The sequence below is a fragment of the Uloborus diversus genome, chromosome 8 (genome assembly GCF_026930045.1).
Source record: "Uloborus diversus isolate 005 chromosome 8, Udiv.v.3.1, whole genome shotgun sequence".
NCBI classification, from domain to species: Eukaryota; Metazoa; Arthropoda; class Arachnida; order Araneae; family Uloboridae; genus Uloborus; species Uloborus diversus.
Window position 1 is genome coordinate 80,061,477 of NC_072738.1, and position 15,067 is coordinate 80,076,543.

Here is a 15,067-nt window from a genome sequence, read left to right on the forward strand (position 1 = left end):
AACAAATGCATAAAGAATAACCACATCTTTACAAAACAAGCACAAAATATGAAAACAAGGCAAGAATATCGCTAAAAAAATTAGAAAAGTAATGGTTTGGTTAAAATTGCTAGCTTAATACCGTAGCAGAACATATAGCAGACAAGCTGGATTAGTTTTTATCCGATTTAAGTGTCACCTATTGTTACTTTCCGTTTCCAATGCGTCCCCATCGACTGTGATGACTTTCCCTTTGGTAGGACTGCTGATAACAGCGCCATCTATAATTGAGCAGCTTTATTAATCTTTGAATCTGGCAACTTCCGTTTGGCTTATCATACATGCTTTGTTTGTTTATCATTTTTATCATCTGCCGCTATCTCAATGTAAACTATGCTTTTCTTGATCAAGAAATAATTCCTTTTATCGAATTCTTTGGAGTGCTGAAGCTGCACCAGATTACTGATTTGCCCGTAGCTGCTTAAAGCTTTTTCTTCAAAAAGTATTTTGCTTAAATTTATAAATTCCTTTCACAATGTCTGAAGCTATGCTGTCTCATTTTCAATCGCCTCTTTCTAGTCGTTATGCTAGTGAAGAAATGTCGCGCAATTTTAGTGACGGTAAAAAATTTACTACTTGGAGAAAACTGTGGGTATATCTTGCAAAAGCTGAAAAGGTAAGCCATCAATAAAATTATTTGACGTTTTAAACTGTGCACTAGAACAGTAAAATAAAAAACAACAAAGTATAATTTTGCAAAAATGCAGATTTCACAAACACGTGTTTCTGGTTACAAGAACCCTTTTTTCATACAAAAATAAGTGAACTTTGGGGGAAAGGACATTGCATTGAAAAGCATTGAGTTCCTTGCAACCCCGAAAAACGTGTCTGCCGTACTCTGCAGTTTTTGTGCAATTATACGTTGACGTTGTTATTTCTTATTTACTTTTAGTGCACCAAAGTGATGTAACTTTTCTTGAAAAATGTTCTTGTTTTTGAATTTTTTAAATGAATTTGTTAAGGCAGTAAAACTAAGTTTTTAATTGACCACTCTAATAGATGTATTTTAAAGAAATTTACTTGTTATGCTATGATATCCTGTTTTAATGAATACTAATGCAACGAAATAATTGTTCAGTCCCTTACAGGGGCGTGCCCAAAAATTTTGGGGGCCTGTCAAAAATTACTTTTTTAGTCCCCCCCCTCCATATTGTTTACCCCTATATTTCACCCCTCATTAAAAAAATATTGGGGCCCTCCAGGCTCAGGCCCGGGTCAACAGATGTCCCTTCTCCCCCCCCCTGGCTGCCCCTGGTCCCTTACATAGCTTGAATTTCTGTGCAACAACTAAAATTTGTAGTCCCTTAAAGTTTGTTGTGAAGGAATTTTAATGTAGTTTGAATGTCATAAAGGCTGACTAGATGTCAGCAATGAAAAATCACTAGTCCACCCAATTATTGCCAAAAGATATAAAATGATAATCTAAAGTAAAAAAATTAGTCATGAATGTACTTTTTATTACACATTTGAACTCATGGAAAGACAAATCAAACATAAGCGAATGTCAAATTACTGTTTAAGTGTTTCTGTTTTTTGACATCTTCTTTCAAAGATAGAATTGACGAAAAAAACCCCTTACAACGAACTAGAAGGGACCAAAATTTCTTTCATTGTTACTGGAACTTCATAGTAATGGAATTATAGCAATGCAATTGAAATCAAATCGAGACTGAAAATTTATTTCTTTGAAAGATACTTCATTGTTCTGGTTTTCATTGTAATGGGATTTCACTGTGTACAAAATGAAATTAACTGTGTGTACTGTTTTTGTGAATACAGTGGAACCTCCATAACTCGATGCCTCAAAGAAACATGTCAACCCAAGCGGTTGTCAACTTACTGAGGTTCCATAATTTTAATTCCTAAAGAATTTCTGTATCACTTACTTACTAGTGCTTAACATTCACATTATGAAAATTAATTCCAGTAAATGAATTTTCTTTCCTTTTTATTTTCTGAAAAGTACATAACAAAATAACTGATATTATTTAAATATGTGCAGGAATAAATCCGTTTTGAAAAGAGATAAACTCTTCTTGTCAGTCGGAATCTGTTAAAGATAAAAAGTCTTGCTCACACTCAGTGACGGATCTAAAACTTGAACGGGGGGGGGGGGGGGGGGGGGGGGGGGGGGCTAACCTAGGTTCAAGTGGAGAGTCACTGTTTCAGAGGGTCTTTTTTTTTCCGTTTTTGTGGTTACTCTCAATCGCGGGGGGAGTGGGGAGGGGAGCCATTGCTCTTAGAGGGACAGACACCCTTGTTTAAACAATATGAAATTTTCTCTACAAGCGATCCCTCATCCCTCTAACGAAAAATTTAGGACTTATAAGGTTTTTTTTTTGCTTGAAATAAACTCAGATAGAATGTAATCTGAAGAATATAAATACTTCGCAAACCCTTTAAAGGTCTGAAAGCACTATATACAATATGCATCTCAATTGGATATATAGCTACAAATTATCTCGCCATGACCAGAGCTAAGGCGAAATTACAAGCAAACATTGAAAAGGTCAGTTACAGCATCCAGAGATTTCAGCTGCGCCTCCTTAGCCAGCAAACGGAGTAAAATATATTACTTATTTTGAAACGAATAACTTCAGTTTAAAAAGCTTCGACAGCAGGACGAAGTTTTTCCTCTTAAGACTTTCCATACCATTGCAAATCACATTGTGATCTGTTGCAAGTTTTGACCAAATGGGAGAAGGGGCTACTGTTCCTATAGCCCCTCCCCCCAACCTAACATTAATACGCCACAATATAGTGTGTATATATTTGTTTAAATACAATGCATATTTAAATTTGAAGTATTGGGTTTTGTCTAGGGTTATTTCTGACCTCATGGGGTGGAGGGGGGCAACAGCACCCTTTGCCTGGGAATGAAGTAAAATATATATGGCTGTTTTAATTTGAAAGTAATAACTTTCAGATGAAAAAAAATATATTGCGGAACGAAACAATGTCCTCTAAGCCTTTCCATTTCATTACAGATCACAATTTAATGTTTTCAGTTTTTACCAAATTATATTTATTATTACAGCCCCACCTCCTCTCCTTCCATTAATATGCCACTGTATATAGTAGTTTATTTAAATATAATGCATATTTCAAATCGCAAATGTATTGCAGTATTAAAAGTCTCTGAAATTTCCATTTTATCTAGTGTAAGTTCAGACCTCAAGAGGGGAGGCTATAGCTCCTTTAGCCCCCCCCTTTGATCTGCCACTACTCACACTTGTTTGAAAAACATATATTATGTTGCCTTCTTTCGCTAGAGGAATCCTGGGTGCATTTGTCCTACCCCTTCCTAGCAGGGTTGGCAAGGTTTTGGACACTTTGGTAAAAACCATGGTTTCTACCTTCCTGTCCAAAACCCTTGTGTCTAAAACAGTCCAAAAGTAAAATTTTAGAGAAACTGTATTTTGTGAGAAAATATCAAAAATAGAACATAATGTGTCAAGGTGATGTTTTATATTGAATATTTATTCAATGGTGAACAATCGAGTATAAATATATAGGTAACTTATTTCTGATTCTAATCTAGCTACATATTAGAAGTTGAATTGTTCAGTAAAAATTTCAATTTATACGCATGAGGTTTTTTTCATAACAGTAGCAAAATTTTTTGATATTTATGCATGTGTTCAAAAGAAAGTGTTCAAAATATAGTGCAATAACTAACTTGAATGCAATAAATGACAATTTTTGTAGTTATAGAAGGATATAGTTACAGATATATTAAAAATCTGAATTAAAAAAAGAAATTACGCAAGTTAAAAAAATATAAGTGTATATTTTTAATCATCTATTTATTGTTCTTTAATCTATGGTTAAAAAAATTATTTAAACATCATCTAAAAACTTATATGCAAAAACTATAAAAAAAAAAATAAATAAACTTTTTATTACATTTCTTTGAGTTGCAAATACAGTGAAACCTCCCTTAACGGACACTCCCGAATAACGGACACCTCTAATTAATGGACATTTTTGCAAGTCCCAGTCCCTCAATATAGGCTATTCCATGTAATTCACTCTGAATAATGGACACTCCGAATAACGGACAGTTATTTCACAAAAAATTTCCCTTGCGATCGTAGCACTTCCAAATTCTTTTATTTTCACAGAATATCTTAGTAACTGCTTGCCTTACAAAACTTTTCATCCTGGGCATTTGATATTCCCCCCCCCCCCTGTCATTTCCTTATCACTGTTTCTTGGTATTAAAAGGGTGGTAATGGGCAGAGGCAGCGAATGGGACTTAAAAGTTGTGGGCAGAAAAAAAAGAACTAAAAGACATGGTACTTTTTGCGGGCAGCAAAAAATGAAAAAGAAAAAAAAAGTCATAATTTTGTTGCTAGTTTTGAGAGTATTGAAGCAGATAAGTGAAAACTGATGTCAGTCTAACAATTTTAACGTACGTTTTTCTTAAGATTGTAATGAATTTTGCACACAATAACTTTTAAAAAGTTAAGATAAAAAAAGAGGAAACTGGGCGCTTTTTCTAACTGGGGCTTTCAGGAGATGCTATTGAACAGACCGACGCCGCGCCGGTAGTAGTCGGCTTTACGGCGCCATGGTTTCGTTGGGTTGTTTCATTTTTAGACATGAAAAAGATTTGCCCATATTCAAGGTCATATTGCCAACTGTCAATCATGCAATAGTGATACTCGAGATAAAATAAATAAATTAACCATAAAAAGCGTGTGTAGGGGGGGAAGAGGGGGTTGTTCCGTCGAATCGCCGCCGTTGGTAATGGGATATTCACACCCTGAGATGAACTGAGAGGCAAGCGAACCTGCTTTTCATGCAGCAATCGTAGCTTTGCAGTTGCAAACTCTCATAAAGTAGTGTTGATTTAGTTGATTTTTTTGTGTGACAATATTGTTTGAATTTTAAAATGGCAACTAAAAGAAAGAGACTGACATTGAAAGAAAAAATTAATGTTTTGGATGTTGCCGAAAAAGAAAAAAATAAGTGTGCGTTGTCTTGTTGTTTTCAAGTTGGGAAAACTCAAATCAGCGAAATTTTAAAAGATAAAGACGAAATTAGAAAATTGTGGATTGTGAGTTCAAATGAAGATTTAAAAAACGTTAAGTTTCGCAAAACAGAAACCAGTGAAATCGACGAGGTTGTCATGAAATGGTTCAGAGCTGCTCGTGCAAAAAACGTCCCTATAAACGGGGTATTTACTCCAAGAGAAAGCCAGAGAAGTCGGGGAAAACTTTGGGGATTTTCCTGTGATTGAAAATGATGTTTGCACAATTAGAGACTTTTCGGAAGCACTGAAATACAGTAAAGAATTGAAAAACTTTTTCCTGATTAAAGGGGACACTGAAGGACTTGCTAAGGTAAATGATTTAAATATTTATACTGAGAAACAGGCTTGTAATGCAAAAAAGAGATGTCAAACTGTTTTAACTGATTACTTTAATTGACTAAATGCTTTTTAAGACAAGTGTGTGCTGTCAGTATACCTTTATTAAGAAAATACAGATTAATTACCCTTGAATGTAAAATATAGTCAACCTTTCGCAATTGTTTCGATTGTGTTCTACAAAGGGAACAACAGCCCATTTTGAAAAAGGTAAATTAAGTAGTGCCTCCCAATAGCGGACACCTCCTAATAACGGACAAAACTTCTGGTCCCTTGACTGTCCGCTATTCGGAGGTTTCACTGTAGAACTGAAATTAGTTGTCTTGGTAGTGTTGTGAATTTCCTTTCATACATCTACCAAGTTACAGAAGAAAGTTTTTAAGTAATTGAGTTTATTGGCAATTCTTTAAGTAAAATAATTTTTTTAATGAACGTCTCAGTGGAAAATATTATCAATTATGCATCAATTAAAATTCATTAATATTTGTTTTTGTATCACAAATTTTGCAGTAAATATGAATTGATTAGATTACTACCCCTTAAGCTTCGGCATAGTTTTGGATAGTTTAAGACACTTTCGGACGGTATAAACCACCTGACTGTCTGTCCGAAACCAGTTTTGGACTGTCCCAAAACCCGTTTCCGACAGCCCAAAACTCTACCCTGCATCCTAGCCTTTTAGAATTGCACTAACAGAACAAAGTTGATAGCTTTAAATGAGCTTGAAAGAAACTGCAACGTAAAATTTACAGAAAAGGTCAATATGAAAGAATGCCGCTAGCAAAAATTCAACTGGAAAAGCAGTTGGATCTCGACTTATAGGGTCATCAAAATTAGAGGGGTTTTCGCCCATTCAGGCCGAAATCTATAAATTTTGCCCCCACCCCCTGTAACAAAATCTGTAGACCCCTCCCCAGAGGCCAGCAGTGTATCTTTTGCAATGTTAATGCGTCTTAGTGCTAGTTTTTGAGGGGAAAAATTAATTTTTGGGCCGCACTGCTGGGTCTTTGGGTACGCAGATCCGGCCCTGCACCCATTGAAATTAGCATTGGGCAAACCATAAAAAAAATAATGTTGATCTACCAAGGAAATTGTGTTTTCCACATGTCAAGTTACCAAATTTTCATTGTATTTCAAATTAAATGAGTGAAAGGCTGAAAAGGGGGCTCAACTGAAACAAGTACGGAGAGAATCTGGTCTGTCCTCCTTAGGATGACAAACTAAATATGTTCAATGTTATCGCGAGACCTCTCCGACGGGAAGGTTTTTTTCACAACAGCCATCTTAAACATACTCACTGTTAAGCATAGGACTAGTTGACTTGTCCTTACCTACTCTTTAAGATGCAGCAGTTTGTGCAGGGGAAGGAATCGAAACCTTTGACCAAAGATGTTTGATTTCTCCAACCTTAACAGAAATGACTGGCACAGTGGCTTTCACCTCCAGTAACAGCCTACTCTCCTCCCTTTGCCTGTTGCATTTTTGTGCATAAATGAGTACCCCCCCCCCCCCCCCCCCCCGCCCACCCCCATAGGGCCCAATTTTCCAATAGGCAAGGTAGGCCTAGAGCGGCACATTTTGCTTTAACCACAAATTTTTTAAATTATTTTTTTATTCTTGAAAGTAAAATATTAGCCTTCTTTCATTATTCATATATACAATTTTTTCTTGTATTTTAATAATGATTACTTTCACACATCTAATGAAAATCATATGCTTTTAAATCATGGTAATGATCAGCATAAAACAGTAAGTGAAGACAAAAAGCGGATGTTGATTTTAGAAAGTGTTGTTGCGTTTATCCAAAAGTCACAACAAAATTGGAGTTTGACTAATATTTTTAGTGCTATACTAAAGTTTATTCTGCCATGTGCAGGTAAAGGGCAGTAACTGCAAATTTTTCATTTTTAATTTTTTTGTATTTTTGTTATCTACTGTACATTATCTTTATTGTACAAGTTCGCTTATTTGGTTTCGGCTGAAAAAAGGTACAAAAACAACGTCTCATACCAATATTTTCTTATTGTTAGTATTGAATTCACCACACATTTCTTCAAATATCTCAAACTCATTTATGCAGATACTGCCGTTTACCTGCACACGGCAGTATTCAGTACTAGTCTCTTGAGTGATTGTCTTTTATTTCCATTTTTACATTATTAATATTTAAAAGTTGTTTTCTGTTAACATTAAGTCTCGGAGAAAAATGAAAATGAATGATGAGCCAAATTGGTCGATTTTAAAAACGCAGACTTGGGACTCTTTGCGAAGTAACCCAGTTACAATTTATTTATGAAATAAATACCATCGAACAGTGAAGTGAGGAGTGGTAAGAACATAAGTGATATATCAATCCACCGTATGAAAAATCATTTTTCAATTCATCATTAATTTTAACTCTGAAAAGTGAGGGTGTAAGGCCCCTTCACTTTTGAAAGTGTGAGGGCAGTTGCCCCCTTGTACGAGCCTCCGATGTTTTTGTCATAGAGAAAATGTTAGTTTTTACAATTTAAAATGATTTCTTGTGAAATTTTAAAAAGTTTGATACGTGCAGACGTATGATAGTAAATAGCATGTCAATTTTTCACCAATGAATAAAATTTCGTAGGATGATGTGTAGCATTTGTTTTGTTAGAACAAATATTTTGTTAACCATTTAATATTTTAACAGATGCTTGGCCTAAACATAACAGATGAACAGATAGAAGAAATGGAGTTAAATCAAGAAAAAATTGATTTCCTTGCTGCTATTAAAGAAGAAGGGCAGACTAGACATGATGTTATGGCACATGTACATGTTTTTGCAAATCAGTGCCCTAAAGCAGCCCCTATTATACATTTGGGGGCAACTTCATGTTATGTTGGTGACAATACTGTAAGTTAATTATTTTTAAGTTTCCTTAGTTATTACTGAAATATTTAATCAAATGCACTTTAGTGGGAGGTCAATTTTTTCTTATGGAACATTCGGAGACACTTGAACTTTTTTCCTTTATCCTTTTTAAATAATGCCTTTTATCTCTTCTCATTAGATATGAGATGTAAGCATGTCTGCACACATTGTATTTATTTTTTCTTTGTTTGATTATTTGATGAATTCAGAGTTTTATTCAGTGAATTAAGAGTTACTCCTCTCCCAAAAGTTAAGGTTTGGGGTGCCTCTTGCATACTTGCCAACTCTGTTTTTAACAGAACACTGTTTTTTACGTCCATCTCCCTATTTCCTGTTTTTTACCATTTTCTAATGTTTTTACAGTTTTTTTCAATCAATCATGGAAAGGTTTCACTTTTTTTCTCAAAAGATGATACCCATTTCTAGTCATCCCCCAATGCCAGGGGAGAGTAGAACTTCATATAGTGCATAAGAATATGGACTGGAACCAATTTTCTCCCTTGTGATAGGAAGAGATTCCTTGTCTTTCAAATATTGTAGACCTGAAAATTCCAATTTCCAGTTACTACTCTGTGACTTGAGGTCCCTTTTATCTTACTGGCCATTTTTTTCCACAAATATAATAAAAAAGGCACAATTTTCAATGAAATTGAATGCCCCCCCCCCCCCCCACCAACTACCCTTCCTACTTAAAAATCTGCATGTTTGGGTTTTATATGTTGTTTTTGTTGTATTTGTGTTATAGTTTAAAAAAAATTCTTTCATACTTATCATATAGCAAGCATAATATTGAGTGTTTAGTTTTTCTGGTATTTTAAATTTTTATGCTTCATGCATATTATACTCTTCTTTAATCTGCAAAATGAAAGGAAAGAAAAAAAAAAACTGAAAAGCATCATATAAATGTTTTCAAGAGGGAGGAGTGTAAAAGGTACAAAATGAATGCAAACCCATGCCCAGATAAAAGTTACATGCCATATACACTTACGTATCAGTCATCCAACCCCTTTTCTTATAGGAGGAAAACTGAAAACTTATGTATAAATTGAGCTCCTGGTTTTTCTGAAAAAATTGGGAGCATTTTGCTGCAATTTTTGAACAGAAACCTTTTAAATAGAAGTAAAATAAGATGTGATGAACATTCTTAAGTGAAACTAGTATATAGTGATCATCATGAATCTTTCTTCTGCATCTATCTTATGAATTACTGGCTGCACCTCATACTAAAATGATTCTCACGGTCCTGAACATAGAAAATTGTAAGATATTTTAAAATTTTCTAAACAAATTAAAGAAAATTACAAAACAAGAATTGTGTTGTGATCATTATTCAATGAGTACCTATTTAATTAATTGGATTTACTTTCCAACAACCTACTTCCAAATACTCGTCTCCAAATTTGCGACATTGGGACTAATTGTGACTTTTGTAATATTGAGCAAAAGAGGTCACATGGGTCAGCTTTGCGAGCCATAAGTTGGGCTCTACTGCACTAACCTACTGATCTGTAAGCATTTATTTACATGTATTGAGAACTATTTAAACTACCATTTTCAGGGTATCTTGTAATAATTCTATGTTTTTTTTTTTTTTTTTACTTTTTTTTAAATATATAAGATCCAAACATAAACCTCAACCGTTATGTAACTTTTACTCTTCATATATTCTCATTTTATTTCAGGATTTGATCATAATTCGTGATGGTTTAAACATCTTGCTTCCAAAGGTGAGTAAAAATAGTAAAAGTTTACATTTGAATATCACTACTTACTTTGTAATTATTCATTTTAAATTTTCTTAAATTAATTTTTTAAGTTTCTAACAATACCCTTTTTTGCTTCTGATATATTGTTTATCAAATGCAAAAACATATCTATGTAGTTGCAATTTTAAGTGTGAGAACTTTGCCATAATTAGCTAGTACACATTTATAAAATGTTAATAAAAGGCAGTTCTAAAAGTTTTTAGTGAAAGATTACCTGCAGATTGCAGGGATATACGGTTTGACATCAATTGTATCATATTTGGTGACTTTATCACTTGTGTGGTAAAATGAAAAAATACAATTTATTTCATTATTTTTTAATATAATTAATAGATGCTACTGTGTCTTTATGTTCTCATATAACTTTAAAAGTAACCTTTTTTTCCAGTTAGCTCGATGCATCCATAGATTGTCTAATTTTGCCGAACAATATAAAGATTTGCCCACGTTGGGTTTTACGCACATGCAGTAAGTATCCGTTGAAATGATTTCAAGAACATTTCCAGCTAATTTTTTTTTAAAAATATTGTTGTGTTTCCATGTAGTTTAAACATTCAAAAACAAGTTATGTCATCATTTTTGATGAAAATATTGAAAGCTTACATATAGTGGCGGATCTAGGGTATAAGAATCGAAACTTACATTGCTGGGTAACATCAACATTGCTTAAATTCATATGTTTTAACTTACCAGACTGAGAATGTTTCTGCTTGGAGCAAATTAAATTTTTAACCTGTAATTAAAAACATTCAAAGCAGATGTATCACTACATACAAAACTGACTTTAAATCGAAAACGTGCAAGCCAATAATTGGAAGATCCTATGGTATAATTTATCACATTATTTTAACTTGTCTCTTCATATTTTTTTATAGCACACAGCTTTTAGTTTCTTTTAAATTTTTTAAAATCATTTTTTCAACAGGCCTGCTCAGCTTACAACTGTTGGAAAAAGAGCGTGCTTATGGATTTCAGATCTCTTAGCGGACCTGGTAAATATACAAAGAGTGCGGGATGATTTACGTTTTCGAGGGGTTAAAGGAACTACCGGAACTCAGGCGAGTTTTATGACAATATTCGATGGAGATCAAGAAAAGGTAACTAAGTTTTGCATCAAGAGGCTACCTATATTTTTGCAGTGAACGAACTTTTATTCATTTTTTATTTTCATTTTCCTTTTTTGTGTGTGTGCGTCAAATACCATAGACTGGCTAGGCCTGTCTGGAAAGTACAATCTAGTGTCTGGTGTAATTGAACGTGTTAATAAGGATGTTTTGTATTTTTTACCATGAGAAATCTTTGCTTCTGTTATCTTTTCTTTTCTTTTCTTTTTTTCTTTTTTGTGAAAAAAAAAAAGAATTCTGATTAGAATGCTTGTGGGGAATAAATGATTTTTGCAAACTTGTATTTTCAAATTTTGACTGAAGGAAGCGCAGTGATTGGAGAGGGGACACTTTTTTTGGTTAATTTACTCTTGTTGTTTTCAATTTTGAAACCGAAACTAGAAATAGTATTAAAAAAAAACAGAAATGTCAAAATTTGCAGAAAATAATTATTGTGTTACTTTGTATGTCTGTTTACAAAACATTATTTAGCACAAGCAGTAACTTTTAGCTTATGTATTCATTGTTTAGATATTAGTAAGTCAAATGTTTTACTTAAACAAAAGCCACTTGCTTAATGAAATTATTACCAGGTGCTTGTGACATCAAAGTAGAGAGGGTAACTTTTACAAAATTCATCAAAATCTTAAGAAAAATATGGGTTATGTTGATAGACTTACATCAATTTCCACTTATCTCCTTCAATAGGCTCGAAACCAGCCCTAATATAATTTTGTACTTTTCTTCTTTTCATTTCTTATTACCGCTAAAAGTCCTGTGACTTTTTTTTCTCCCCCCCCACTTATAAGCCCCCATTGCCGCCACTGTAAGTCTGTGATAACTGGCTATATTTTGAACTATTACTATTAAAACACTGCAGTTATGTAAACATTTGCAATAGCAATAATTTTGCTCTTTGCTCAAATTGTAATACAGTATTACCCCAATTTAACAATTGCCAAGGGGCCCGAAAAAAGTTATTGTTAAATCAAGGAGTATAGGCATTCGATGTAGTCAAATCGGGACCAGAGATATGTTTCATTAAATTGCGGAAATTGTTAATTCGAAGTTATACTGTAGTTGGATAATTTTAATTGTTCATCAATGTTATCCAAGTTTTCGTGACTGTATTGTTATAGTCCTCCCTCCTCCCTCGTTGATAAATGTTTCCATTATAATTAGTTAATCATTTGACTTCTAACTTTTTAGATCTTGTCTTTTAGGTGAAAAAGTTAGATGCACTTGTCACAGAAATGGCAGGATTTGAAAGGTATTTTTGTTGTTGTTTTTTTGATGAAAGTTATTTTAAATGCTTTACTTTACTAAGCATTGTATAAACTTTTCAAGGTTCTAACAATCTTTTGTTCTTAAATTTTAGATCTTACAAAATATGCGGCCAAACCTATAGCCGCAAAATCGACTGCAATGTTATTTATAGCCTGTCCAGCTTGGCTGCTACAGTTCACAAGGTAATATTTATAAAGTAGATCTTTCTTTTTTTTCCTTATTTATTTATTTACTTTTTGTTGGATATTTGCAATCAATTATTGAGATATTGACTAAATAGCAGGAAAAAGCACACATGACATGCACAACATGTGGTTTGAGGGGAAGGAGAACTAGGAAAAAAATTAAGCTCATTAGAGAAATTTGTGCTTTTGAAATGAACAAAGAAATCAAAATAGCAATACCCCAGTAAACAAACCCAGTCAATTCTTTGATTTATGACATACTAAAAAGAACTACCTTACAGAACCGAGCAAAAAAAAAATGTTGACATTGATTCCATGTACTATTTTTTTGGATCTAAAGAATTGAAGTTTAATAATAATCATAATGAAATTCTTCTCACGGGGGGGGGGGGGGGGGGTCAGCTGACCCTTTGAACCTCCCCTGAATCCGCCCTTGTGTGTGATTGAATCCCTGTGCTCTAACAACATAAATGAACTTCATGTATTTTAGTTAGTTAAATTAGGATTGAAAACTATGATGTCTTGTTTTTATATAAGTATGGTTGTAGTTTCTTGCAGACACATATTGCAAAGAAAAACCCATATGAGGCAGTGAGAAGCAGAGGGATGTAAGTGGCAAAATTAAAAATTTGGAGACGTACAAATGGTAGGTGAACCTCTCCTCTGTCTTAGGGCAAGAGAAAATACCAGTAGCCCTGGTATAGATGCTTTTATACAATAACTTTTCAATGAGAGCCTACCTAGGACTTTATCTTTAAACACATTTTATTCAAAACTTGAAAAGGTCCACTGACATCTCTTTGCTGCTCACTGCCTCATATGATCATGAAAATTGACTTGCATATCTGCTATTCCAGTTTATGTTTTAACTAGTGGTACCCACACGGCTTTGCCCGTAATAGAAAAATTAAAAGGTCTTTTGGTTTGTCTGTATATTTACAAATAATATATGTTGAATTTTCTCGCCAATTGGCTTGTACCCATGTTATGTTTCCACGTTATGATAATTTCGTATCTCGCCAATTGGCTTGTGCCCATGTTACGGTTCCACGTTGTGATAATTTCGTAATTTACTCGTCCATCTTATGATAATTTTGTTCTTAAAGTTGGAATAGAAAAAGAACCACATAGAATTTTCAAAAAATCGCTTTGAGGTGCACACCCACATGCTACAACCTAATTCTGTGCCAAATTTCATGAAAATCGGCCGAACGGTCTACTCGCTATGCGCATCACAGAGATCCGGACAGAGAGACTTTCAGCTTTATTATTAATAGAGATAACTTAACCTCTTCAGGACTCATTTACTAAACGAAGTGATGGGACTTACCAGGCTCCGATTGTCAAAACAGCATTTTCTCCCACCAGGTCGCATAGTACAGGTATAAATATGTATCATGTACGTGTGTGTAATTCTGCCATGGACAGGTAAAAGGCAGTAGCTGCAAACGTTTCCCCGCTTTTTTTCTTTTTTGTGCATTTTTATCATCAATTGTGCGTGAGCTTTATTGTACAAGCTTGCTTATTTGGTTTCCACTGAAAAAGAATCTAATTCCAACCCTATTGTTAGTATTGCATACTTGCCAACTCTACTGTTTTTAACGGGAGACTCCCGTTTTTAAAGATTTTCTTCTGTTTTTGTACTTTTTTCTATTAATTATCAAAAAGGTTTCCCTTTCTTCTCAATAGATGGCGCCCTTTTCAAATTTACCAGTGTCAGGGAGTAAGAATTTCCAACTCATTTAGTAAAATTTAATTTTTTGGAAGCTTTCCACATTGCATATTCATCAAAGCACGTGCTTTGGCGAAAATTGAAACAGATTTCAATCTTTTTGCATCTTGAAATGATTTCAAATATTTTGAAAGTTTGAAGTTATTTTAACATGTGCAACCCTATACCTACTTATTTTATATTTCATTTTCATTATATATTTTTTTTCGGATTTTAGTAATTATATTTTTGTGGCTACTTTTTTGGTAGAGACTGGGGAGTGTACGAAACTTTAAGCAAAATCTTTCCTTATTATTTGGATTTTCTAGCTGCTACTGGTTAGCTTACGTTTGCACAAAATCTCCATTTCACCTTAAGTTTAGTGTTCATGCCATTTAAAAGCATAGTTTAATAACTCTGTTGTAAAGATATGTCGCTGGTGAATCATCTGTATACCGATAGTGGAATCTCCTGTTTTTTTCTTCGAAGGTTGGCAAGTATGGTATTGAATCCAGAATGTGTTTCTTCAAATAATTCTAAAACTAATTTCTGCAGATACTGCCATTTACCTGCCCATGGCAGAATCGTGAAAGTTACTGGTGCAATTGTTTCAAAACCTTGATATCTCGAATTTTTTTCTCTTCCCAAGAGATTTGAGATGTTGAGGTTGTATTGTCTTGTGTAAATGAATTCTCAAAGATATAATGTG

The 15,067-nt window shown here is 33.9% G+C and overlaps 1 protein-coding gene across 1 annotated transcript in view; it reads left to right on the plus strand.

Annotated features, from left to right (window-relative positions):
* The first annotated feature begins 328 nt into the window (after positions 1 to 328).
* Positions 329 to 15,067, plus strand: part of LOC129228259 (adenylosuccinate lyase-like) — a 28,611-nt gene continuing 13,872 nt past the window's right edge. Inside the window, exons 1-7 of the mRNA XM_054862927.1 lie at positions 329 to 655; positions 8,085 to 8,288; positions 9,989 to 10,033; positions 10,461 to 10,540; positions 10,998 to 11,169; positions 12,399 to 12,445; positions 12,554 to 12,644. Coding sequence (XP_054718902.1) covers positions 515 to 655; positions 8,085 to 8,288; positions 9,989 to 10,033; positions 10,461 to 10,540; positions 10,998 to 11,169; positions 12,399 to 12,445; positions 12,554 to 12,644 — 780 coding nt within the window. The 5' untranslated portion in view covers positions 329 to 514. The remainder of the gene's footprint in view (positions 656 to 8,084; positions 8,289 to 9,988; positions 10,034 to 10,460; positions 10,541 to 10,997; positions 11,170 to 12,398; positions 12,446 to 12,553; positions 12,645 to 15,067) is intronic.